General features: G+C 46.3%; 2 protein-coding genes across 9 annotated transcripts in view; both read right to left on the bottom strand.

The window, feature by feature from the left end:
* Positions 1-365: 365 nt before the first annotated feature.
* On the bottom strand, positions 366-9,204 carry zgc:101785 (uncharacterized protein LOC450032 homolog). Of its 3 annotated transcripts, XM_035409938.1 has the most exons (14): positions 8,971-9,203; positions 8,775-8,925; positions 6,689-6,748; positions 6,340-6,436; positions 5,918-6,006; positions 4,697-4,810; positions 4,020-4,110; positions 3,760-3,839; positions 3,367-3,426; positions 2,781-2,871; positions 2,554-2,649; positions 2,116-2,174; positions 1,727-1,837; positions 366-1,394 (listed from the first exon to the last, which is right to left on the bottom strand). In XM_035409938.1, the coding sequence occupies exons 3-14, from the start codon at positions 6,734-6,736 to the stop codon at positions 1,332-1,334; spliced, it is 999 nt and encodes a 332-aa protein (XP_035265829.1). In that variant the 5' UTR covers positions 6,737-6,748; positions 8,775-8,925; positions 8,971-9,203; the 3' UTR covers positions 366-1,331. The 3 variants fall into 3 exon arrangements, 2 of the variants coding, with proteins under 2 accessions (XP_035265829.1, XP_035265837.1); XR_004764443.1 differs by lacking the exon at positions 2,116-2,174 and having other exon boundaries at positions 8,775-9,204; XM_035409946.1 differs by lacking the exon at positions 6,689-6,748 and having other exon boundaries at positions 8,775-9,204.
* A 175-nt stretch (positions 9,205-9,379) lies between these two features.
* The window catches only part of LOC118223396 (rho guanine nucleotide exchange factor 2-like), a 62,609-nt gene continuing 46,347 nt past the window's right edge, over positions 9,380-25,641 (bottom strand). For 4 of the 6 annotated variants that reach the window (XM_035409900.1, XM_035409912.1, XM_035409929.1 and 1 more), the window contains 20 exons: positions 25,440-25,507; positions 24,517-24,580; positions 23,779-23,908; positions 22,162-22,271; positions 21,808-21,951; positions 21,364-21,614; positions 20,614-20,739; positions 19,825-19,942; positions 19,074-19,322; positions 18,529-18,605; positions 18,154-18,326; positions 16,936-17,003; positions 15,715-15,903; positions 15,321-15,419; positions 15,080-15,135; positions 14,812-14,853; positions 14,506-14,556; positions 14,048-14,377; positions 11,954-12,128; positions 9,380-10,963 (listed from right to left, as the gene is read on the bottom strand). In XM_035409900.1, coding sequence (XP_035265791.1) covers positions 10,884-10,963; positions 11,954-12,128; positions 14,048-14,377; positions 14,506-14,556; positions 14,812-14,853; positions 15,080-15,135; positions 15,321-15,419; positions 15,715-15,903; positions 16,936-17,003; positions 18,154-18,326; positions 18,529-18,605; positions 19,074-19,322; positions 19,825-19,942; positions 20,614-20,739; positions 21,364-21,614; positions 21,808-21,951; positions 22,162-22,271; positions 23,779-23,908; positions 24,517-24,580; positions 25,440-25,507 — 2,600 coding nt within the window. In that variant the 3' untranslated portion in view covers positions 9,380-10,883. The remainder of the gene's footprint in view (positions 10,964-11,953; positions 12,129-14,047; positions 14,378-14,505; positions 14,557-14,811; positions 14,854-15,079; positions 15,136-15,320; positions 15,420-15,714; positions 15,904-16,935; positions 17,004-18,153; positions 18,327-18,528; positions 18,606-19,073; positions 19,323-19,824; positions 19,943-20,613; positions 20,740-21,363; positions 21,615-21,807; positions 21,952-22,161; positions 22,272-23,778; positions 23,909-24,516; positions 24,581-25,439; positions 25,508-25,641) is intronic. The other 2 variants (XM_035409904.1, XM_035409902.1) reach the window with 2 other exon arrangements.

Below are 25,641 nucleotides of genomic sequence, written 5' to 3'. Positions count from 1 at the left end.
ATTTTGTCCCGCCCTCTTTTGACATCAGTCATTTTTGGCACTCACTTTTATCCTTCCTTTTGCTTCTCGATTCTGCTTCCTCCATTCGTACCTCCCTTGGTCTTCCTTTATTCTAATTTACATTCACACACACAAACACACACAGTTGTGACAACGTACATTGAAATAAATGTGATGTCCAAATAAAAAAGTGTGATGTAGCAAAGCAACACTGTCTGAATTCACTGACAGATTGAGAATTTGGTGTTATTATAGACAAACTACAGTGAGATTCATAACAATGTTGATCACAATTATGAGCCCTAATTATGATATTGGTGTACAGTTATTCAAATTCGTGAAGTTAAAAAAACAAATGACAGAAATGCATCAAAAACAATTGCTTTATTGTGTTTGATTTAGACACAATAATATACAATAATCAAACTAAATCACAGTCCATTATGTGAGAAACACAAATCAATGTAAACATCTCAGGAAACTCTCTGGAAATTGGAGACAATAGTAAAAAATGCTCATTGCCCCCTATGAACAAAGACAGTCTCTACATACATTTCTACCTGACTCATACAATGGCCAGAGAGGATGGCCTCATCTGGATATGTGAACCTTTATATAACTCAACCCCCCTGCCTGCCGCCCCCCCCAAACAGGAGGGAAACTCTACTCCCAGTCTGCAGCTGAAGATTGATGGGTCGGGAGAAATGGCAGCTATGCACGGGGATATTAATAATTGTCTCTTGGCTGACATTGTCTTGGGATTTGTGAGATCAGAGAGAGGCGGAGCCTAAACGTGAAGAATCCCGCACAGTTGCCCTCCCGAAATCCCTCGCACTTGCTCTGAGGCGGGAGGGAGCCATGTCTGCACGCAGTCCGGAAGTTTTCCGACATGCGCATTCGCGCTCTTTGGCTATAATGGAAATCGAATTAATGTGAAAATCTTTAAGCCATTCAGCTGCTGGAGTTCAGAAGATCTTTTAAAACTAGTGGCGCACAGGAGTCGGGGCTAGAGAGAAGCTAAATATTCAGAGAGTAAGTTCTGGCTTTTCCATTAAGATGAACAATGAAACTCGGCCACTTAATGCTATGACTGAATTGTGCCGTGCACAAAACCAGCCATTTCATCTGTACATCAAATCCTACCTGGATAGCTAGGGTGGCGATGAACATTAACGCTGGCAGATCAAAAACAGACCATGTCTGTGATTACAGGATGTAGGCGGGTTCTGTGTGTGAATAAAAGCTGTGGTGTGCTTCAGTATGTAGGTAATCATATAGAGAGTATATATTTGACGACTGTTTGTTCTTTTTCTCTCTGCCCCTCTGTTTGGCTACACGTCTTCGGCCCGGCACAAGGCTAATAGGGCCAGCTGAAGATCCCCCTTAAATTCTTTCTGTGGATAGAGTGAGATGAGAGAGGACTTACATTAACACCTCACAGTAAAACAGAGAACAGCTAGCTCCTCTGAGTAGCACTAGTTTTTGGTATCATCATTCATCAATCATTCATTTGCATACGACCGTGCATACAGTACATTAATGCGCCCGCAGTATTAGCATAAATCATTGGCTCAGAATATTTTGTTGATTCTTGTCAATATCTTTATTTGGAATATAGATGTGTTTGAAGTCCACAAGAAAAAAATGTGTTTGTATTTTACAGCAGATGTGTGTCTGAACTGTAGAGCAGTGTAAAGTAAGGTATGAGAGCTGGTGTTGGTGTGACCTGTAGAGCTGAGTAGAGGGAGGTATTGGTCAATCTGCGATATTCCACTCTCACGCTGAGAAGATCCTCCTCACTGCGAGAGACCAGGATACCAAACAGCACATTGTTTTTCTGTAACACACACACACACACACGCACACACAAACACACGCACACACACACACACACAAACACACACACACACATGCACATATATGGGCATGAGGGGAGATATGTTTAGGATACATCCAGAGATATTCACAGAACGAAACAGGCAGGGAGAAATTAATGTCTGACTATAAGCAGATAGGCCAATGGCACCAACAGGGGGCAGCCCACACAAACTGAGCTGGTGGGACGGGGCAACAGCCAGATGCCCACACAGGCATGACGCACACTCAGATGCTCACCTTCATGCAGGCCTGCAGCCGCTGGGCCAGGTATAGAGGGGTGTTCTGGATAGTACGAACTGAGGACATGCACACACAGTGGAATAATGACCTCAATACAACATGTCTACACCCACAATCAAGCAGCTGCAAGCACGCAACAGTACACACACATGCACCTGCACACATGTAAATGTACACACACACATGCACCTGCATGCACGTAAATGTACAGGCACATGCACTTGCAAGCACGTATATGTACACACACATGCACCTGCACACACACAAACATACATACAAACGTGCACCAGCAAATGTACACACACAGGCCCCTGCATTAAAGTAAACATACACACATGCCCTGTACACATGCAAATGTACACACACACACACATGCCTGCCTGTATATATGCTTGCCAAAGCATGCATGCAGCAATTACAAAATGATTACCTTACCCAATACTCGCAACCCCAGTCTGAGGTCCCCAGAAAAGTGCTTCTGCAGTGCTTTGTCCACAGTCTCACCCTGAATACACTCCCACCTGAACAAGACTAAACAAGAAAGAAAATAAATAAAGAGAAAAGAGTGAGAGAGAGAGAGAGAGAGAGAGAGAAAGAGAAAGCCAGATGCTCCACATGTTACGCCCATTGGACAGCAGGGTTGGCAGGGAGACACACTGTACCTCTGTCAAGATGGTCATAATCCCTTGTCGTGAGTACCCTGATCCAGGGGATAGGGTCCGCCTTCTTACCACTGAGGGCTTCAGTCAGAGTCTGTGCACACGCACACACACACACACACACACACACACACACACACACACATACACACACTCATCAGTGACCTGTTTTACTGTTTCACTCACACTAGAGCCAGAGAAGAACACAAATAAAGATGAGATGAAGTTGGTTTACTTGCCAGCTTATGGGAAGCAGAGATATGATTATTACAATTACTATTATTACAACTATTATTACCAGCAACTGTTGAAAGGTCAGGTTGGACTGCATGGAATAATGAGAGAACGAAATGATACATTCAGCTATAATTAATCATTTGGGATTGACAGACCTTCCCCCACAAGTCACAACTCCAGCAGATGGCATACTTTCCGTTTCCAATGGATGAGAGTGATCCAACAATTTCAAACATCAAGCTTTTTTTAACTCCTATGTGTGTCACCATCAAATGCTGGGAAAGGACCAGTTAAAATAACAACAGCATAACAGTTCGTCTTAACAAGACAGCCCTGCTGTGTGGAGACTCACCCTGACGTCTCGATCAATGAGCTGGTATTCGATAACCCCCTGCATGTTCTCCTGCTCCTTCTGTTGGTAGGAAAGATCAGAATCTACAGCAACCATTTTATCTGCACTGCCACTGTAAAAGCCTTCTAAAAAAATAAAATTCTCAAGATGACGAGCAAATGGACGTGTGTAAGTTGCCATGGCATTCCATGGGCTATGGCGGTTGCTTATTTGCCATCTGTATTTGGCACTGTAACCCCTACAGGGTCGTAAATGGATGAGGTTGTCTGGCCCAAAGATCAAGGGGAGGGTAATAGCAGAGTGCAGGGAAGAGGGAGGCAGTGTCTGACATGCAGGGATCATGCAGCAGCGGCAGGTCTTGCACTTCCTGTTTCTGAAGGGTCGGGGCCGTACCTTGAGTATGGAGAGGATCAGGTTGGTAAAGACCTTGCTGCTCTCACTGATCAGGTCATTCTCCAGATACCGTTTAAACTCTGCAGGCAAAGAGCACCATCAGTCCACCGTGTGTGTGTGTGTGTGTGTGTGCGTGTGTCTGTGTGCGTGTGTCTGTGTGTGTGTGTATTCAATGTGCAATTTGGCTGGTGTTACTGATGTACAGATACTGTACTGCTATGGCAGTTAGGAATATTTAAATCCCTAAATAACTCTCTCACCTTGCTTGTAGGCTATAGTGATATCTTTGAGCTGCTGTGCTGATCTGGTGCACAGGACCTCCAGCAGAGTCTCCTCGTCTGTTCCCAAACCCTGCGCTCACACAGGCACACAAACACATTTGTAGAAACACAGCTAAGCAGGCACTGAGATGTATTACACATGCACAGTCTGAACCACGTACCATTACACAGCCTACCTGTCTGCAACCTGTCATTACACATTAGCATCCGCATTACCAACTGCCACTAAGTTCACGCAGACTTGTTGAATTGAAAGGCCATATAACATTTTGGAATTTTTCGAAAATAATGTCAACTTAATATCAACAGACATTTTGAATTAAAACAGCAAGAGGACTTGTTTCTGGACTGCTACAGCCATATTTATGTTTTCTTAGAAACATAATTGCAGTAAGAAGCCAGTTAGAAGTTTCTCACTTACTCCAAAGGGAGCATCCTTCAGGACATGGGCTTTTTTGGCCATATAACGTCATTGCTATGACAGGCAGATAACATTGGTCAACTTGGGATCTGTAAATCAACCTGGAAACCCAATTTCAGGCGTCTACCTCTGTTTCCTTCTGGCTGTCTGCCCCTCTTTAGCTTGTACACAGTCTACACCCTCTAGTCTGATCATGTTCACCCCTCTGTCCACCGGTCTGTGTCTGCCCTCTTACGTGCATGGCTTGCCGGAGGCGATGAGCGTCAAATTGTGCGGGGGTCATCAAGAGGCCCAGCAGAAGGTCCACCAGTGCCCCAGACAGCAGTTTCTTCAGAGCTTGACTCAGGTCCTGGGACAGGAGGAGAGACAGACGTATCTGCTTTATTGGAAATAGGAAATACTTAGTGGAAGATCAGTGCTTTTCTGTATACAGCACTACTGTCTAGAATACACCTGTTGAGTAAGAGTATGTGTAGTGATGGGATGAGATGGGATCCACCCTTGTCTTGTAATAAAGAGGCAATCCAGTCAGAAAAACATTTGACACTAGATCCAATTATGAAGGTCTTCATTTCTGCAGAAATAGCAGGCATGCTGACAGAGTCAACGGTGTGCTAAAAAGCCTTATTTACAGCAACCCTTTATACACTCTAAGAGGGACTCTTAGCATCAAGGACAACCACCTCATTTGATAAGAAAATAAAACTTGCTCTCTTCTTCTCCTTTTGTCTTGCTTCTTGCTCAAGGCTCATAGGAGTAGGAGCATTCCAGCCTGTGATATATTTGTATTTGGCTCAAACAGTTACTTAGTCATCCCCCTTTGTATAGAAGATACAGTACACGCAGATTTGAATAGGACAAAATGCATTATTTTATATAACCTGTGAAAACAGAGGTAACCAAACCTCCAATATTCTTTTTACAGCAGTGGTAACCAACTCTGTTCCTGGAGGTCTACCAACCTGTAGGTTTTCAACCTTAATATGACACACCTGACTTGACTAATTTGCAGCTGAGCAAGATCTCCAGATGTTGAATGAGGTGTACTTTGTTAGGATGGGAATGAAAACCTACAGGACGGTAGACCTCTAGGAACAGGGTTGGTTACCACTACTGTAAAAAGAAGAAGAAGAATAATAATAATAATAATAATTATTATTATTATTATTATTATTATTATACTTATAAAATACAGATGACATGTTAGCCCTGTATAAATAAATGTTGAACAGTTTGTGTTGCATACTATGAGTAGTATATTTTTATTTTCATTATTTTCATTTAACATTAAATTCAGAAAATGAGCCTTGATGCATTGCAGCAGAGTTTGCTATAAGCCCGTTTACATCTGCAGTCCCCAGTCATATAGCAGCAGCAAGCACAGGACAACAGAGAGCAGCATGCAGATGAACTGAACTGCTCTGCGTACGAAAGCCCTGACTGAGCACAGTGGTACCTGCTGTTTGAGGGTACGGAAGGCCTGGGAGATGTCTTGTCTCTGTGCATTGGTGCGGTTGGTCAAGATCCTCACCAGAGTATTAACATCTATCAAGCAAACAAATCCCATCCAATGAATAACACCACAGCTGCCAAGCTCACAGCAACAGACAACAATCGAGTGACCTCATCTCCAAAATAACAGGTACTTAAAAGACAAAAAACAACACAACAACAACAAGCATTGAGCCCGTAATGGGGAAATAAAATATGCACATTCAACAGATGCTGGAATAAATGGTATGCATAGAACAATCCAGTCTTGGTATCCAACACACCACTATACCATGATACTGTATGATACAACAGACAGTAATCCAGTATCAGTACATAGTGGACAGCATGATATTTCTGGGCCTGAAACTGAAGATGCCACAGTACCTTTCTTCTCCAGGGCCACCTGGATCTCCCGAACATCCTTCTCAGGTTTGAAATTTGGGAAGGGCCGCATAGTGCCCAACGTTCCCCACCACATCTCCTGAAACAGATGGGCGAAGGGGCGAAGGGGAGAAGGGGGGAAGGGGGGAAGCTGCCATTAGCACTTCTTCCAGAAACTTACAGGCAGGGTTCCAGTAGCACTGGTGAGCTGTGGAAAAGGTGAACTAGAGGGTAGAAGAGGGATACGTTTAGAAAAAACAGAGGGAAATGAGAGAGGGGGAGAATAAAGAGTGAGAGGCAGATAGAAAAAACTGAATCTGGAATCCGAGAAACTAAACGCTGGCCGGCTTACAGGCTCGGTGACTGGCACAGTCTCAACCGACTTCAACAGAACCTCCATGTCTTATGGGTCCTAGAGACAGAGAAAAACAGTGGAGGTGGTTCAGATTTGCACATGAATATGTATAGAGTACAGAAAACTCTAAAACAGTAAAACTGCAGTGCTTAGAATTCATCACACTCGTCACATGACGTGCTTGACAACAGGTCAAGTATCAAGCGTTGTTCATCCGAATGAGACCCAGAGTACCACTTGCCGCCACTGAAATAAACCGCAAGTGACCAAAGTACAGTAACCGTCAGAACAGCAGCATGAATACCATTCAGATTTGCTTTCAAAAGATTATGGCCTCCATGCAAGATTTTAAAGGAAGAGCAAGGCATACAGGGAAAACGATTCTGTGCAATTTCATAATTTCAAACTCATTTCAGGGCTATTTGCCAGTTTTTTCACCTTTATTTAGAAAAACAGTGTTAGTATATGCATGCCAAAATACATCATTGCACCCTAAGTAGTATGCACCTAATTAAAAGCTGCTTCCCCAGTCTTCAAGCCTGATTTAATGCTGTTCCTGAACCACTGAGACACACCAATGTTCCGATACAAAACTTTAAGAAATACGAAACATTTACATTTTCTGAAGAATAAAATGAAATTGCAAATACAATTGATTTATTTACAAAAACAGTTAGCTACAATTTTTTTCACCATGGCACAGGAGCAAATTTTAACACGCACCTCGGTTAACTTCATCTGGAGCTATGAATTGTGACACATAGCTGATTGTTTGTTGCCCCCCAGTGGTGGAGCATGTTGCCCCCACTGTATGGGCCAGTAGTCAGAACATCAGGGGCACAGACCACCCTTCAACACACACCAAGAACTCCCTGAGCTACATCTAAGCATCCTCAATTCAGACTCACCAATCAAAGCAATATCCAGGATTTGCTGAACAAGTATTCAAGTAGTTCTTGACTAATAGAGCACTTTGCAATCGACATTTCAGTTATCTTACATTTGACTCGTTACTTGCAGTAAGAGAATAGTGATATCTCTGTCACTATGTCACTTGTGTATGATAACATGTTTGCAGCACTGTGCAGCGTTCAGAGTTCTGAATGCTTTACACCTGCACTGAGGTTCATCCAGCCTAATTGCTCGCACTGCTTTGGAGGTTTGTTCTGGAAAAGACAATTTGCTAAACCAATAAATGTAAGATATGCAACAAACTGCACATGGTGCCACCTACTCCTTTAGTCTGGATAAATTCCCCGTAACGCTGAATCATTTCTCAGCTCTCCCTCTCTCTCTCTGGGAGGGTTGAGGGAGTCGACCCTGGCAGCAGTGCCCCATTAACAGGGAGTGTCTAACGCCCCTTGCATTCCGGGAATTCCAGGTGAAAGTGAGCTCAACACAATGAACAGGAGTGGCAGATGCAAGACATGCAAGACCAAGGGTGAGCACACCTGTATGTGTGCTGCTGGACAGAACAGGTAGCCAACCCCCTGTGAATTGTGTAGGTGTGGCTGTGACTCAGTGCTACGGATATTGGACTCTCAATCAGTTTTGATTTTAGAATAATTGCATACCTCCAAAGTCAATCTTTTTGACACTTTGAACTATTTAACTGTTTCAAGGTAATCTTACTTCACACCAGCCCAATATAATTACCAAAATATTCATTTGAATTAAAAAGAAACGTCGATATTTTCCATGTCCTATCATTTGCAAGTTTTCTCGTGAATTGCATTTAAACCAATACCTTCCTTTAAAATGTATTAAATAGGCTACGTCAGAATGTAAGTACGCACAAAAATGCACTAATAACGGAAAACCTCATTTAACCTGTGATCAATCAACTGTGATGTCACCGATACTTAATACAAATAGTTCAACCAAACACTCGAAGTAAGTTCGATCCGATTATCGATTAAGGCCTAATTATCGAGGACTAACATTTTGCAGCAGTTGTAAGAAAAAACGGTTGCATTTTCAACTAACAGCAACTGTTGTAATTTTAGGCCAGAGAATACTCCGGAACGTCTACGGTCATTTTCTTTAAAACAATACTACAAAAGAGCAATCAGCCATTACTTACATCAGTTTTGCACCGGGCTGTGCGTTGTCTTGCTACTTATGTTGTCCTAAGCGTCTGGTCCCCCTCCGCCAAAATACTTTACCGACTGTTATTTACTGTTCCGTTGAGGCAGTCCTATTTGATATCCGTCTCTCTGTAAACCCGTGAGCCGCTGAACCACACTAGCAACTTCTAAAGCGGATGTGCAGTCAGGCACCTGAACCACGACGAGGAGAGTATCCCGTTTGGATAGCGGACTGGGACTGCAGGGCAGGCAAACAACCTGCTCATAAATCGGCGCTTTCGGGTGTGTCTCTCTCTCCTGGAAAAATACCTCACTGGTGCACAAGAGAGTGAATTTACTTCTCTTCCACCTCTATACAATACTATATTTACTCATTTACCAATAGGCCACGTGGATAGGGAAGCGAAAATGGAAATAATAAACATTTCCAACATTAATATATTACTTCTTGTTATGTGCAAATAGAAGAGAACACCTTAAATGAGTGACAGTGTGCATGTTTTGTGTGCAAAGCAGGTTACTAAACTCAAGAATGACATTTTATTTCAGTGTTGTGAAACTTTTTCTATATCAAACAGAAAAAAATACAAACACAATACCATTAATTTCTGCCAGATTTATGAATATAACACAAACCAACCAAATACATAGTCAAACAAAAACAAAACTTAAAATTAAAATAAAATTACAACATAAGTTTAAAAAGTCAACACTCTTTTTTTCAGCACAGATCGGATATCTATACACAGAAATACATACTTTATATATATAATATATATAATATGATATAGAAAAAACACTACTGAATTTCTTTTGCAATTCAAACAAGGAAACACTATAAATCCAGTTTATCTACTACGTTCCCTGTCTACTCTACAGCTGTTCAGAACTGAGGGAAGCCATTAAAAAACACACTGGCTTTGAGTTCCAGTTGATTGCTTTGTGAATACATAGAAATTGAAGCTTCCAGTTAATTAACCAATCCCTGGAATGAATTCATAAAATGAAAACGCTTTTTAATTCCAAACTGAAAACTAGTTGGGGAGGTAGATGACAGGAAACTCTGGGTGATAAAGGCAAACCTCTGGTGGTTTAGTGTGCTGGATTATTCAGTTACCAATATTTATCAATATTCAAATCTAATGTATGCACCAGTGAAAAAATCCAGTTAAATAGTTAGTGCTCGTATGATTCCTTTCTGATAAAAAAATTAGCTCCTGCATTTTGAAATGATAATTATTATAAATTGGCTTTGGTTACATTTTTAAAGAATGTCCCACGCAATTCTGAACAGTTAATTGCAAGACCCCCCCTCCCCCCCCCCGCCTCAGTAAAAATCCATTCTTAATTCTCCCCACCCCCTTCATAAAATGTAAGTAAAAAAAATTTTGGTTTTTTTTTTCCTTCCAAAGTACAAGAGAATTCAAGTGTACGTGTTGAAACAGGGGAGGTGGGTGAGAGCAGATCTTTACCCGCACAGCATTCTAACATATTTATATACAGTACATATCACTATGCCCCCCTCCTCCCTCCCCCAGCCCTCTGCATCTTCCTCCCAAGTTCTGCCTCGTGTGAACATTGAGCTTCAGTCAATGAGCTGTCCAGACCACAGAAAATGCAAGGATACTGGATGAAATGACAGCTAAAATAGGTTAGCCTATTATTAATCATACTCTATATTTTAGTACACAAACAGCTCCTCAAATCTACCTTAGAATCCTATCGTTGGCGTGGCTACTGCTATGCTCCTTCCTCTCATCTCCTTTTGGCATTTGGCATCTATCTTCTTGATAACAAAAGGGATGGAATGAAAGGAGGAAGGAGCAAGAGGAGCAACTGAAAAGAAACAAGATTCAAAGGAGGATTCTAGAGACATAATTTAAACTAAAATGATAGTATACCATGTGTTATGAACTGTAGCACATCTCCATTGCAGGTTTATACCTTAACATAATATGATAATTGCTTTCTAGATGGACTTCTATATACAAAATGAAAGGTGAGTTCAGGATTGCAATTCCCTCTGAGATGAGACCATGGTTCCCGGTTCTAGGTTCCAGGTTCCCGGTTCCAGGTTGTAGGTTCTAGGCCGGGTGAGGCTGTCGTTAGCTGTGCGTCTCACAGTCTGCTTCCGTTTCCCGCAAGTCTGCTCCACACTCGCTCTCCTCGGGAATGTCCTGCAGGTCTGGAGGGAATTGTGGATAGAAGGAAAATGCGTGTCACGTTATTTCTCCTAATCTGTCATTCCCGCTAACTGTCAATCCCCCCTTGCTAAGAGCTCTGGTCCAACATAAATAGCCATGTAATGTCAATAAAAGCTTCCTCCGAGTTTGACTTGGACAGCTTTGGAGCGAAAGCAAATTGTGAAGGCTTCGGCAGCGATGGAGAGAGGGAGGAATAAATAGGACAAAAATGTAGGGGGTTAAATATTGGCAGTGCGGCGCTATCCACCCACACTGCAAACACAGCAATGTAGCTGGAGAGACAGGATTTCTCATTCTGACACACCTACACAATACACAGCGAGAGAGCTGGAGCAATACGCAGGGTGAAAGGGCAGGGGGAGAAAACGAGCGTTTTTCTGTGTGCGCGCGACTAGTTACAAAATCAATTCACGTTACATAAAAGTGTGTGGGCACGCGGTGAAACCTAGAAGTCTGAACAAAAGGTCAGGGTCTCTCCCTCTCCTGAAATAAAATAAATGGGCTTTGCGCAGAATTGAGGGCTGTCCCAAAGGAGGAATTTTCCTCTTCCGAGTTTCGTTAGAAATTTTTGACCACGGCCGCAATTTTTTTCTCTCGCCCTCTAATCGGCTGACATCGATAAACCTGCTAAACTAAAGTATCTGAACTGTAAAAGTAAAAAAAGAGAAAGTTAGAATACTTTGAAGTGGGCATGTTTCTAAGAATGCTGCATGCAGCTGATTAATATCAGCTTCAGAACCGTCAGCTGCATATTGCTATGGTATATATAGCAGTGTCGGCTTTGGCGGTTTCTCCACGCCGGGGTGGTTATATTAAGACGGAGGCATTTGAGCTAATTCTGCGTAATGAGCGGAGGCACAGACACAGCGTTACCATGGCAGCAGTCCGTGAGTGCGTCTCCGTTTGGGTAATAATAGACATGGGACAACCTGCGGCCCCGCCCCGCCCCTGCGCCGATGCGATGCACTAACCTCGGGGGCTGTCGGACCGCGGTGAGATTCTCACATCGTCGTCGTCATCGTCGTCGGAGTTATCGTCCACGTCGCTGCTCTCCTGCAGGCCGTCCAGCTGGTCGACGGTCTCCTCGCTGGCCAACGGGGCCACGGGGTTGGGTTCGCCCTCGCCCCTGCTGTTTTGGAGATGAGCCTGCGGAGATGAGGTCGAAGGGGAGGGGTCAGGCACCGTTCAGCAGTTCAGTGTTCAGTGACGCATACACTGCCTCCTGTACACAGAAAGGCTGGAGAAACTGTGCATCAGCTTCGACTGCCAATCGCTTTGCTTTGATCTGCACACCGGCCAATAAGGCGCATGCACGCCAGTTTCCAAATGAATGCCCTTGAATCTATATTCAAGCCTCATAAATACTTATGATCAGGTAGCATTAATGGCAGGTGGGTATGACAGCTGACTACACAGAATAGGGCTGTGAACACCGGAGGCACAATTCTAAAATAGTTTAAATTATAAGTGGAGGGCGTTTAAAACATCCATCTTGATTGCACATTGTCTCTGCATGTCCTAATTAGACTCCTGTGCTGGATAGGTGGCAAAATAGGTGGCTGAAATAAACTTTTGCTTTTGTGTGTAAAACTTTTAGGTCTACTGCATTATAACTGAGAAAGGAAAATTGTTGTGCTGCTCTCATGTCCAACAACTTACTATTCAGTCACATACCATGTTCATAAAGAGCACGTATGTGCTATCCATCTACAAACATTCTACGTATGGATGTGCGGGGACAGTACGCAGGAATAGTGTTGTATAATTGTTTCAACATAGACAAAAGTAATAAACCATTTCCCCTGAGGAGGAAATACTAAGTGCTAAAAATGAATGACATTTTAACACATTAGTATATCAAGACAAAAATTCCATGTGCTATTCAAACGCATATAAATCATATCTATTACACTCATATCTATCTGCCATTTGCCGAAATTGCACTGAACTGATGTATATTACATAAATTGCCTCAAAATGATTTTTTGTTGCTGGTGGTAATGCCAAGCTTTCTGCTCCCTGACTTGCCAGAGCCTACACCCACTCATGGAGATTGGCTGGATGAGATGGTTGAATTGGCCTTCAAGTGTACCTGGCACATACCAAGTCAGCCTGGAGCTATTCAAAATTCAAATTTTCCAAATAGTTAAAAAAAAACTCTGCAGGTATACTCGATATATTCCCACACCATCAGAGATTAAGTACTGGTACTTCACCTCTTTGAGGAAGTTAGGAAACACAAATGCTAAATAATGGTACTGCAGATCATGGGACTGCAGATCTACTTCACTTTACTTACACAACAGAAGAGTGCTTTTTTAAACAGATTGCTGCTGCTGTACTGGAATTAAAGTTCATTCCAGCTGACTACAGTTAAACTGGACTGCCTTTGCAGTAATAATTAAGTTGGACTTGGAACTGCTCAGTTACAGAAATCAAAGCTTATCGTGTTTATAATGAACACTGTTGTAAGTATAGTTTCATTGGCCATGTGATGATGCACACTCCCCTGCTCTGTGGATTTAACAGCTAAGTATCCACTTGACTCAGCAGCACCCCACATGCAGAATACCGGCCCCAACCCCCCCCTCAGGCTCTACCAATGCAGCTCCCTATTTAGGGAACTATGTCCATTATCATAAGAGCTACAACGTTTCATTAATTACAACATTTTGTTGAACCAACAAAAGTAGCTTTCAGCATTCCAATTGTCCACACCTTTTACCCAGTGTCATTAAACTCCTCATAGTCACACAATGTAAAGAAAGACAAAGAGTTTCCTTTGATGTAAGGTTAGCTCTGGAAGACGTGTGCCTTTTCTGTACAAATGAACACACCCTGATTCCACAATCCATGTCAAAACAAACACTGCTACTTCTTCCCCACCAGCAATGAACCACATTGCATGTCACATCAGAGTGAGCGAGAGAGAGGCTACTACTAATCTAGGCAGACCTACACCTGGAGGCAACATAACCTTGAGACAACCTTCAGCTTCTCTACCGTTACAGAAGAATCCAGATCAACGTAGACACACCTTCATTGGTTGGAAGTTTGACGCTTACCTGCTCCAAACCTGCACCGTCCACCGGGGCGGCCTTCAAGTCCTTCACCTGCTTCTCCAGCTGCACGCGGGCCTTCTCGCTGTCCTTCAGCCTGCCCTCCACCACCCTCAGCCTGACCAGCTCCTCCTGCAGGAGGCTGTGCTGCCGCTGGAGCAGGGCCAGCTCCCCCAGCGGCGCCACCCCCGCGCTGGCGTCCAGCCCCGCGTCGCGCGACATGGAGCGGCACAGCTTGGCCGGGGCGGAGGACAGCGGGACGGGCGTGGTGGGCGTGGAGCACGGGCCCTCCCAAAGACTCAGCTCCACGATGGAGTCCTGCTTTATGACAGTGGCCTGAACAGAGAGGTGCGGAGAGAGAGAGAGATTAGGGTCAGGTAGGGCACAGGTTTAAGAGAGAGGGAGACACAGGAGGAGAAATGAAATGACGGAATAAACATGGAGATATTGGCGCTGTGGCTCACCTGTAGTGCGTGGAGATGGGCACTAAGATTTACCAGCCTTTGACACACCTCCTGAAAGAAACCCGTCAACATGTGAGGAAACAATATACTACATTCTCAAATGAAAAACTGAAACCGTAACAAGCGGTTGTGTAAAGTTTTCACAATCCAGATTTTCCAGGCAAAAGTCCATTATGCTAACTGGAGAATTCCTTGCCAGTTTTTTATGGTAGCCAGGATTCACATGAAAAGGTTCTGACAACACAATTTCACACCTCTCTCAGGGATTTATGAAACCTTTAAAACTAATAAGTGAATACAATGTACCTCATTTGGGGGCCTGTCTTGCAACTGGTTCCCATTTTTGTCCTGGAGAGGATTAAAGGCAAATACAACTTTAAATATAAGACAGCTTTGCACTGTTAATGTACAAGATCCAACACCCAAACTAATACAATGACTACACGGTCTACTCTTTAAAAAAATGAACTCAAGTTCCCAGCATGCACACATGACTCATTGTTTTGAGCTGAGGTTTAAGGTTAAGAACAGTGGAAGGTATTTGTTTCTTCTCCACCCCCTCCCCCTCCCTCACCTTAGACACTGGGCTGTTCTGGTCATGAGTTCCATTGACTGATATTTCATCTCCATCTGTTCAGGAAGGAAAGAGATGCAATGGAAAACAAGTAGCAGGAATGAAGAAAACTTTTGCTAAATTAGCACAGTATTTCAGTGATTTATGACGGTCAGGCATACAGCCAGGAATGGAGGCAGAGACCATTTCACTGGTCCTCAAAGACAGGATTCCCAACAAACAGACAGAGAGGGACACTCACTGCTCACTGGCTCCACTGTGTGGTTCTGGTCACCATTGGAACTGCAGGACAGGGGTACTTCAAGAGACGAGCCCAGAAGCAACTCACTCAGCTTGTCCACTGAAAGGGAGAGAGATGAAGAAAAGTTAATAAGTAGTTCAATCATTTTTCAGTGCAGACAGCTAGTCAGTTCACATCAGACTGTTTCCGTATCTGACTTACTCAGTTGGGTCTTGTATTGCATGATGCTACTGTATACATAGTTACATCAGTGAGTCAAACAAATCTTCCAACTTTCATCTTCCAACAAATGTCAAAATTGTCATCCTTGGATATACCACAGGATGAAGCTACTCCAAACACTGTGTGGAAATCATGCCTCCCCCCCCCCCCCCCCCGACGCCCTCTCTCGTACCCTCAGTGATGGCTTCAGTCAGCAGCTTCTCGGCCTGCGGGGCCTGGGGGGTGTCGGCCCGGAAGAGGTTTCGGGGATTGTGGGGCAGGGCGACCTCCTGGCCTGACGTGACCTCGGCCAGATCCGAGAAGAGGGTGACCCTCTCCTGCAGGAGCTCCAGAACCTCGCGGTCCTTCTGCTGGATATCGGCTGAGAGAAGGACAGCCCAGTCACACACCAACAGCGCGCCCACAGCACGTAGCACGTCAACCAGCCAGCGAGCTCGGGTGACGAGACGGCGGCGGGCTAATCAGAGGTAACTCAACAAAAACATCCGCCGTTATTTCAGACAAACGCTAATTTAGTCCATCAACCCCCTTCAGCAGGCAGGGGCACAATGTCCCTTCTGCGGCAGATAACTGAAAGGTGGGAGGAGAGAGGACAGATGGGGAGAGACGTACGGAGACTGATTAAATGTACGCCAGTGTGTGCTGTACTCAAAGGGAGAGAGTGCAGGAGGCTAACGCTTCCTCTGCTCCGAGGCTGAGAGGGAAGGACAGGCAGAAGAACAGTACACCACACTGGGCTCTGCACAGCTCTGCCACCGCGCTGGAGCGAGTGGGAGGGAGAAGCTAACACACTGACACATGGCAACAGCACACTGACACAGCGTCGAGCTGCGGGGAGGGAGAGACTGAAAGAATGAGGAAGAGACAGAGAAAGAGGGAACGCAGAGTTAGCAAGTTAGTCAGAAGTGAGAGAGTGGGAGACAGAATGTGCAAATAATGGTTCCTAGAGTACAGAGCAATAGAGAGAAAGAGGGGATGGAGAAGAGGAAGTGCAGCGGATGATATCACCGTGTGTGAGCATGAGTGTGTGTGTGTGTGTGTGTGTGTGTGTGTGTGTCTGTGTGTGTGTGTGTATGTGTGTGTGTGTGTATGTGTGTATGTGTGTGTGTGTGTGTGTGTGTGTATGTGTGTGTGTATGTGTGTATGCCTGTGTGTGTGTGTGTGTGTGTGTGTGTGTGTGTGTGTGTATGTGTGTGTATGTATGTGTGTGTGTGTGTGTGTGTGTGTATGTGTGTGTGTGTGTGTGTGTGTGTGTGTGTGTGCGTGTGTGTGTGTGCGTGTGTGTGTGTGTGTGTGTGTGTGTGTGTGTGTGTGTGTAAGTGTGTGTGTCTGTGTGTGTGTAAGTGTGTGTGTCTGTGTGTGTGTGTGTGTGTGTGGTGGGTTTAGTGCTGACCTCTGAGCCGGCGCAGTAGGGCCTTGTCCTCGGTCTCGATCAGGGGGAAGTCCTCTCGGGAGGGGCAGCTGAAGGAGGGGAGCAGAGTAAGCGGGCAGTTCAAGGCAGTGTGCCGCCTGTATACCTGGGACCTGCAAATACTGCCCCTCCACCCTGAGGAGACCCTTAGGGCATATATATGCATCTCAGTCTTCAGACCGAAACCCAATAGAAAGTTCATGGTGTGAATTGAAGAGGGCAGGCCACAAACCGAGCAGGAGAAATCTGAAGGATCTGAGAGATTCCGTGTGGAGGAATAGTCGAGATCCCCCTAATGTTCACCAAGCTAATAAAACACCATAAAATTCAAAGTACAGTAGTGTACGTAAGGCGCCATTGGTTCCGATACAGAAAATATTGTCCGTGAAAGCATTTAGTAGACACTTCAAAGGGACTGATATATTAAGCACTTCATACAGCCACGTTTCTATGGAGGATTTCATGGGCAACCCATAGCAACTGTCAGAAGAACACAAAGTCCCCACATTAAATTCATTTCTGTTGGAATCCCATGGAGAATTCCTTTTTCTGCCGTTACTGACACATGAGCCCAGCAGCAGCTGATCAGGGGTGTGCCAGTACATTGCTGCCTCACAAAATGGCTCAGAAAATGGTCGTGTTGCAGGCCGCCCTCTCAACACTGAATACCAGCGAATGCCAAATTAAAACTCTATACTGAGTGTAGATGAGAATAAAGTGAATTAAAACTGTTGGCTCTACAGCAGCATTTTATAAAACGACAAACCAAGGTTTGACAACAGCACCTTGTTCCAAGTTTCCTTCCTTTGGTTTTACGTAGCAATTATCATTTGCTTCAGCTGTGCTGTGTGAAATGACTCTTATGCAATGTGCCACTTTGGCAAAGAAGTGAACAGTTTTTCCCTGGGCATAAATTTCATTTTCAAATTTTCACTTTCATCTTCAATTACTTTGAAACACAGTGCATATTTACAGAAAATTTAATTTAGGTAGTAACAGTAATACGGTGCAGAGCACTCACCCACCAATGAAAAGCTGTTTATACCAAATATATCACTTATTTTGCATTTCATGGGCTAATGCAAATCTGTCAGGGCTACTGAGCAGTCGTCATGCGAGCACGCGTGTGCTTGTGTGTGCGCGCGTGTGCATGTCTCTGCATGTCTTTGCATGCGTATTCGTGTGCTGCAGTTTCCTCACCAGCTGACGGTTTGCTGAATGAGTCTCATCCAGGTGTTCCTGTCGTCTTTGGAGGCGGCGTGGATCTCGTACATCTCCGGAGGGGTGGAGTCACTGATGAGGAACATGCCGCGCTCCTGATTGGCTATGTCTCGCACTATCAGGTTCTTCAGGGAGAGCACAGCGGGCTTGTCCTGCGAACGGAGAGGCGTGTTCTGCTTAACATAGCAGGGTGATGCAGAGAAGCAGCGTTTGTACTCGCAGTGAAGAGTACAAAGATCACTGTGTGCAAACTCAGATTATGCGTCAGTGCACAGTGAAGACAGAGTGCAGAGATTAGTGCGTGTGCTAGCTCAGACAATGGTGCTAGTGCATGGTGAAGAAGCTGAGACTGACCAGGCACGGGAAGATGAACTTCTGGTCCTTTTCTTGCATGAACACCAGGATGTCTGTCATCAGCAGCACCTGCACATCTACACATACACAGGGTAAAACACATGTAATTCGCCGACACATGCACACACGACTGCAGCCTGGACGCACCTTGCTTTTGTGTCCTGCTGTGTGGAACGATTGCATTAACAGTGATAAAAGTTATCGTTCTCAAAGACCTTCGCCCACACTATTACACAACGAATCAAATGCGCACACAGTCACCCACATCCACTCTCTCCCTCTCTCCTCCGCATCCCTCCCTCTCCTACTCCTCTCCTGCTTTCTCTCTGTTCCTCCCTCTCAGTCCTCCCTTTCCTTCTCTTATCTTTCTCTTCCATGCTCTTTCTTCTCCCTCTCCCTCTCTTCTCCCCTTTCCTTTTTGAACTCTCTCCTTCACCCTACCTCTCCCTCCCACTCTCTCTACTTCTCCCTCTCTCTCTCCCGCTCTCTCTCTTCCCCCCCTCTCTCTCTCTCTCTCCCCCTCTCTCTCTCTCTCTCTCTCTCACCTTTCAGTCTGGACCCAGCAGTCTTCCACAGCAGGGTCCCCTCGTGAATGAGCCCGCGCCTCAGTAGCTCTCCTCCTCGGAACACTCCTCCTCCTCGCACCTCCGTCTCTGCCCGCGGGTCCAGCCGGGCCCGGATCTCCTGCAGGCGCTGGGTCCGCTCCAGCTCCAGGACCTGCTGGTCCACCGAGCTCAGCAGCTCCCGGATCTGCACCAGAGACTGCCTCAGGGAGGAAGCCTCTTCCTCGTTGCCTGTGAGAGCACAAGACCGAGCCAGGATTCAGCCCCACTCCAATACCACAACCCTCATATAATAATAATAATAATAATAACGAAAATAATCATCAGCATCACCATGATCATCTTCATTATCATCATCACCATCAAAATAATTATTATCATCACCATCATCATCACCATCACTATCACCATCATCATCATCATTCTAATATCCACAAAGCACCTTTTCGTAAGGACACTGTACAGGATTGATACATGAACACCCTTGACTGAACACCATTCTCCTAAAGATCCGACACTGAAGCTTTTTCAGAGAAACTGAACTGATCTGCCGGATGTAACTGCGTGCATGGTTACCACGGTGATGATGATGGATATTGCTATGTTAAAGTCAATGAGGGGTGAAAGTGGAAGCGGGAGATGTTATTCTCTTCTGACTCAGCTAAAGCCCTCAGCTGACCTCCCCGGGTCTGCACTGTGTTATAACCCAGCGCGCTGTGCTGTTCAGTCTCACCCTTGGTGTTGTCCAGGATGCGCTGGATGAGGACGGGGTATTTGGTGATGCGCTGAGTGACCAATAAGATGCACTCCTGGACGCCATGGCGACGGAGCAGGGGCCCCCGGCTTACGCGCTGCCAGGGGGGAAAGACAGGTGTTTTTATTTACACGTCTCCTACCGCGTGTGTCATACGTCACCTACGCAGGGCCAAACACACGTTCTGCAGAATAACGTTTAAGGAAACAGGACATGATTGTGACTGCGATTTGAGTGATGTCGCCTTCTGTCTCACGTCATAAACGGCCCCAACAGTATAATGTATATCTGCACAAATAGCCTCCTCTCTGTTCATTGGCTCACACGCTAACCTTTCCCCTCCGGTCCGAGCCAGTGGAATGTTTTGTGTCTGGCAGACACTTCCTGGTACAGCTACGTAAACACACTCCTCTTTCTGCATTCCTCAATCCCACTCTCCCTCCCTGTCTCTCTCTCTCTCTCTCTTATTCCCTCTGGACATCCCCCTTCTCACCCTCTCTCTTCCCCCATCTCAGTTAATTACACCGTATCATTCATTTCCACATTACTGCATGTGGAATACCATTTCCATGGAAACTTTCACAGCTTACTTTTACATTGCATTCACAAAGGAGATGAACATCACTGTTCTGCCCAGGGACTCCAAATTTACAACTTTCTGGTTAAAAGTCCCGCAGCCCCTCCCCCCTCTCCTCTGGCTCTCACATGTATGAAGCGCCTCCTCCCCCTCTCCTTCCCTCTCCTCCTCTCTCTCTCTCTCTCTCTCACCCGGATGAAGTACTGGAAGCGCTTGTCCCTGGCCAGCAGCTCCTTGTACAGTTTGACGGCCTTCAGGTGTCGACTGCAGAACTCGGCGTAGGCCTTCCTCATCTCGTCTGCGTTCTGCCCTGAGAACTGCGACACACACACACACACACACACACACACATTTCCCATAAAGACAGCTGTGACAGCAGGGTGTTCAGGCTCTGATACAGCAGGGTGTTCAGGTTCTGACCCAGCAGGGTGTTCAGGCTCTGACATTAGGGTGTTCAGGCTCTGACAGAAGGGTGTTCAGACATTAGGGTGTTCAGGCTCTGATAGGGCAGAGTGTTCAGGCTCTTAAACAGCAGAGTGTTCAGGCTCTGATACAGCAGGGTGTGGAGGCATTAGGGGGTTCAGGCTCTTAAACAGCACAGTGTTCAGGCTCTGATACAGCAGGGTGTGGAGGCATTAGCGGGTTCAGGCTCTTAAACAGCACAGTGTTCAGGCTCTGATACAGCAGGGTGTGGAGGCATTAGGGTGTTCAGGCTTTGATACAGCACAGTGTTCAGGCTCTGATACAGCAGGGTGTGGAGGCATTAGGGTGTTCAGGCTCTGATACAGCACAGTGTTCAGGCTCTGATACATTAGGGTGTTCAGGCTCTGATACAGCAGCGTGTTCAGGCCCTGATACAGCAGGGTGTTGAGGCATCAGGGTGTTCAGGCTCTGATACAGCAGGGTGTTGAGGCATTGGGCCGCTCAGGTTCTCAGCGTACCTGCTCCTGCAGCAGGTCTCCCAGCTGGTCGATGGTGAAGTTGTTGGTGCTGCCGGGCGCCAGGCTGTGGTTCCTCCGGAGCAGCAGCTGGGCCAGGAAGCGGGAGTGCAGGCTGAGCAGCCGGTCCAGGCAGGGGAAGACGGCGTGCGCCACGCCCGGCTCCAGCATCACCTCCTCCAGCATCCCCCGCCGGAACACCCCGTCCATGATCCGCAGGGTCCGCACGTGGTGCAGCTCCGTCTGGATCAGCTCTGCGGGCGAGAGGGGGGCCCGGGGCCCAAACGGCATTACTACCTGGGTCACATAATGGGCCCCAGACAGGGGGTAAAGAGAGAGAGAGAGAGAGAGGGAGAGACAGAGAGAGATAGAGAGAGAGAGACAGAGAGAGAGAGAGAGAGAGAGATATTTATATGCACAGGGAGGCAGAAAGTACCACGCCCTCACCATAGATGACATCCTGCCTCTTGATGACATCTTTACGGTGAGCCTGCAGGTAGGAGGAATCGACCGCTGTGCTCCAGGAGTCCACCTCAAAGTCCCGCCCTTCCCGCTCCAGCTCCTCCAGCATGGAGGCGTAGTACACCTCTCCTGAGAGAGAGAGAGAGAGAGATAGAGAAAGAGCACACTCATTAAAACTACAGCTAGCTAGATAGTTATTCATTATTTTTTGTATCTCTTTACCCTTACCCCTTACCCTCTTTCCCTCCTGCACTCATCATCCTCTCCACGGCCCTCCCCCCAACACTTACTCGCTCGCCCTTACTGCACAGCTCCCTCTCTCCTCTCTGGCCCACTCACCTTCGTCGTTGAGAGACTCCATGGACATGGCTCGGTTCCGGAAGTTCAGAGAGTCTGTGGACTGGGACAGGATCCTACGCAGCCCCAGGGGAGAGTCATCATTCAGGTTCCTGCATGCACACACACACATACACACACACACAGCAAGGAACACACAAACACACACACGCACAGCAAGGAACACACAAACACACACACAGAACAAGGAACGCACACACACACACAAGCAAAGAAGGGAATATACACACACACACACACACACACACACGCAGAGCAAGGAACAGAGAAATACACATACACATACACACACACACGCAAACACAGCAAGGAGCACACACAGAGGGACACACACAAAAAACCCAAATAGGGATTGACAGATGGACATACAGACACACGCACAGTGAAACAGAGGAGACAAAAACGCAGGGGGGAGAGATGGACAGACAAACAGACAGAGAGGCGTGGAGAGAAAAACGCAGGGGGGAGAGATGGACAGACAGACAGACAGACAGAGGGGCATGGAGAGAAAAACACAGAAGGACACAGACATAAAGCCACGACGGATGGATGGACACAGAAAAAGAAAGACACACAACACACGGAGATAACACACAGTCATCATGCACATGGCACATGCACAGAGAAGCAAGCAAGCCAAGCACAGGCAGCAGGACACAGTCAGCAGGACACAGGCAGCAGGACACAGTCGGCGAGCATGAAGAGGCACAGGAACACGCCCAGACAGATGCAGTTTAGCAGAAACAAAGAGGCCCCGCATGCAGATCGACCACATCAGACAGTGATATGGGAGGCAGCGTGAGAACATACAGAAACAGACACACCAAAAAAAAAAGAGACAAAGACACAATGATACAATTAACTACGGCACGTCAAAACCAATGAAGTACAATCCAGTGTAGCACAGTACAGTACAGACTAATGCATTGACACAGACAGTAACACACAGCCAGTGTAATGCTTTACTATGCATAGCACACCAACTCAACACACACGTTCACAATGTGGCACACACCGCTGAGCTGTGGCGGGTTAGACTACAGCAAATTCATCACCGGATACGCACGTTACTCGGACGAAAGATTTCAAGGGTAACATGAGCTATCTATTGCCCTGTATGTGCATGTTTCTGCATGCAGGTGAATGCGTGTGTATGTGTACACTGTATATGTGTGTGTAAATTTAACCTACATCCTCAACCTAAATACAGCACATCTAGTGAAAGGTATCGGTTCAGTGAGGTCAGAATCACACCGCTGCGCAGAGCGCTCGCGTAGAGGAAGCGCACTGGAGCTCGCTTCCTTTCGCCCGCCCGTGCTAGTGACTCACAGCTGCTGCACACACCCGAGGTCATGCGCGGAGAGCGCGCGTGCGTGAAGTGCGCGCTACGCGCGGCTCGCTTCACCTCCGCTACGCGAACGCCCCGCGTCCCGCGTAACTCCGGCCTAACGCCGCTAGTCCGCCACCCAGCAAAAGCCTGACACTTCCGGGCTATGGCCCTGTCCCCTGTCCCCAAAAAAGATCTTCTACCCGGCACCCCAAACTCCACCCCCCTCCCCACCCTTCCTTCCCAGCCCCCCCCCCCCGCAGCGGGCTCACCCTGCGATGTTATTGGTGGAGACGCTCTTGGAGAGGGAGAGGCCGGACCGGCCGCGGCGGGTGCCCAGCAGGGACTGGCGCAGGTCGGAGGGGTAGATGGCGGAGCTGGGCCTCTCCTTCAGCATGGGGCCTGGAGGGGAGCGAGGGAGCGAGAGCGGCAGGGAGCGGAAGGGAGGGAGGTAGGGGAACATGGAGGAGAGAGGGGGGGAGAGGACCGCAGGCAGAGAGGCGCAGAGAGAGAGTGAGAGCTCCGTGAGTCGTCCGGCGGGGGCAGATAAAGGAGCATTTCACGTGGAGCTACGGGGCAGACCGACACAGAGGGAGAGCGGCAAAGAAAGGAACAGAAACTACTTGTGTTTACCAAAGTCTATAAGCCAGGGACACATAGCGAAGCACAATGTGATTAAGACCATGTCGACACATGACCGTCATCTATGACCGGCACGGCCTGTTCCCCCAGCAACGGGCGCAGCTATGTTACTGTTAGAGCTGACCAGAAAATCACTGTGTCCAGGCGGTGAACTGCAGCCCCGAGGTCTGACCAACAGGTGGCAGCACCACCCCGTACAGCACTGACATATTCACCTCTGCCGCCGCTACTGAGCGACTTCGTGACAGAAACAGAAAGAAAAGAATCACACAGCATGGAAAAGTTGAGCGAAAAAAAAGCTGAGGCAAACGACACTGAAGTTTCAGATAAAAGTGGGAAAAGGAAAGGTAAACGAAAAACGCACTCACTTTTTGTCCGAAGAGCCACGTTCTGTAGTGCTGAGCTGTTCCTCACTAAAGCCAACTTCTGTTGCTGGAAGCCAGATTCATTATCAACAGCGAATCACAACTCACATTTACACACAGTGGCAGTAGACTGAATCTGCACATTGTGACAGGAGAGGCTGGCAGGCATACAACTACATGTACAAAAAACAAGCCCTGAAAAGTACTAAATATGACTTCATTTCATGTTCATTTACCCAATGACCTTTCCTCCACTTAAATGGGGGGGGGGGGGGGCTATGTATGTAAAGGGCTGTAATTCCTACATGCATCACTGGATGTAAATATTCTCAAATTAAAGCTGACAGTCAGCACTTTATCCTCATATTCCAGGTTTTATTTAAAATCCTATGTGCTGGATTACAGTGCCAAAACAATACAAATTGTGCCACTGTCCTAATACTTTTGCAGTTAACTGTATATGCCCTCTACACACTATCTCCTTTGTATTTATATTAGACAGACATTTACATTTAGATGAGCATTTAACATGGTTACAAGGCCAAATTCAATAAATGTAGTTACACCCTTGAACAAGCTACTTATAGCAAAGTACTTCAGCACATATCCAGTAGTATATTTGAAGTGGATAAGAAAGAATGTCCATGAAAGTCCAAGAAAGAATGGTAATCTATGTACGTTGCCCTGGAAACTGTTGTCTGCAAAACAAATTAAGAATGCATTCTAACACAGCCCTTGATCTGTGTGAAGAGCTTGTAACAGTGACTAAACGTCTACATTCTTAAATTACACTACACATTCTGAAGAGTATACCAATTATTGCACTAAACATCACAGTAAATGTCCAGAATATTTACTGATTGACTGGTGTCGTAGCTGTAGTATGACAGTTACACTGAGGGCCGAAGTGGTGGCCTGGCTCTTACCCTCTGCTTCATTTTGGCACAGTTTGGCAGGGTGTCTCGGCAGCGGTTGTGGATGGTGACATTGCAGGCTGAAAGACACAAAGGAAAAGCAGATCAAAACACTACCCCGTTCCAGTAACACTACAAAGGACCGGGAAGTCAAAAGCTAAAGGCATTTACACATAAAGGCTGTGAAAGCGCGGAGGTCAAGTAACCGGTCCTT

This window comes from Anguilla anguilla, chromosome 1 (assembly GCF_013347855.1).
Source record: "Anguilla anguilla isolate fAngAng1 chromosome 1, fAngAng1.pri, whole genome shotgun sequence".
NCBI lineage: Eukaryota > Metazoa > Chordata > Actinopteri > Anguilliformes > Anguillidae > Anguilla > Anguilla anguilla.
The sequence above is the reverse complement of the archived record's forward strand: the minus strand, read 5'-3'. Positions and strand labels throughout refer to the sequence as shown.

Bases quoted from the DNA above. Each gene is read 5' to 3' on its own strand.
- zgc:101785 (XM_035409938.1), bottom strand. From the start codon at position 6,736: ATGGAGGTTCTGTTGAAGTCGGTTGAGACTGTGCCAGTCACCGAGCCT. The intron at 6,437-6,688 runs GTAAGCCGGCCA...CATCTGTTTCAG, and splicing joins CTGTGCCAGTCACCGAGCCT to GAGATGTGGTGGGGAACGTT. The intron at 3,427-3,759 runs GTACGGCCCCGA...TCCTACCAACAG, and splicing joins TGATCCTCTCCATACTCAAG to AAGGAGCAGGAGAACATGCA.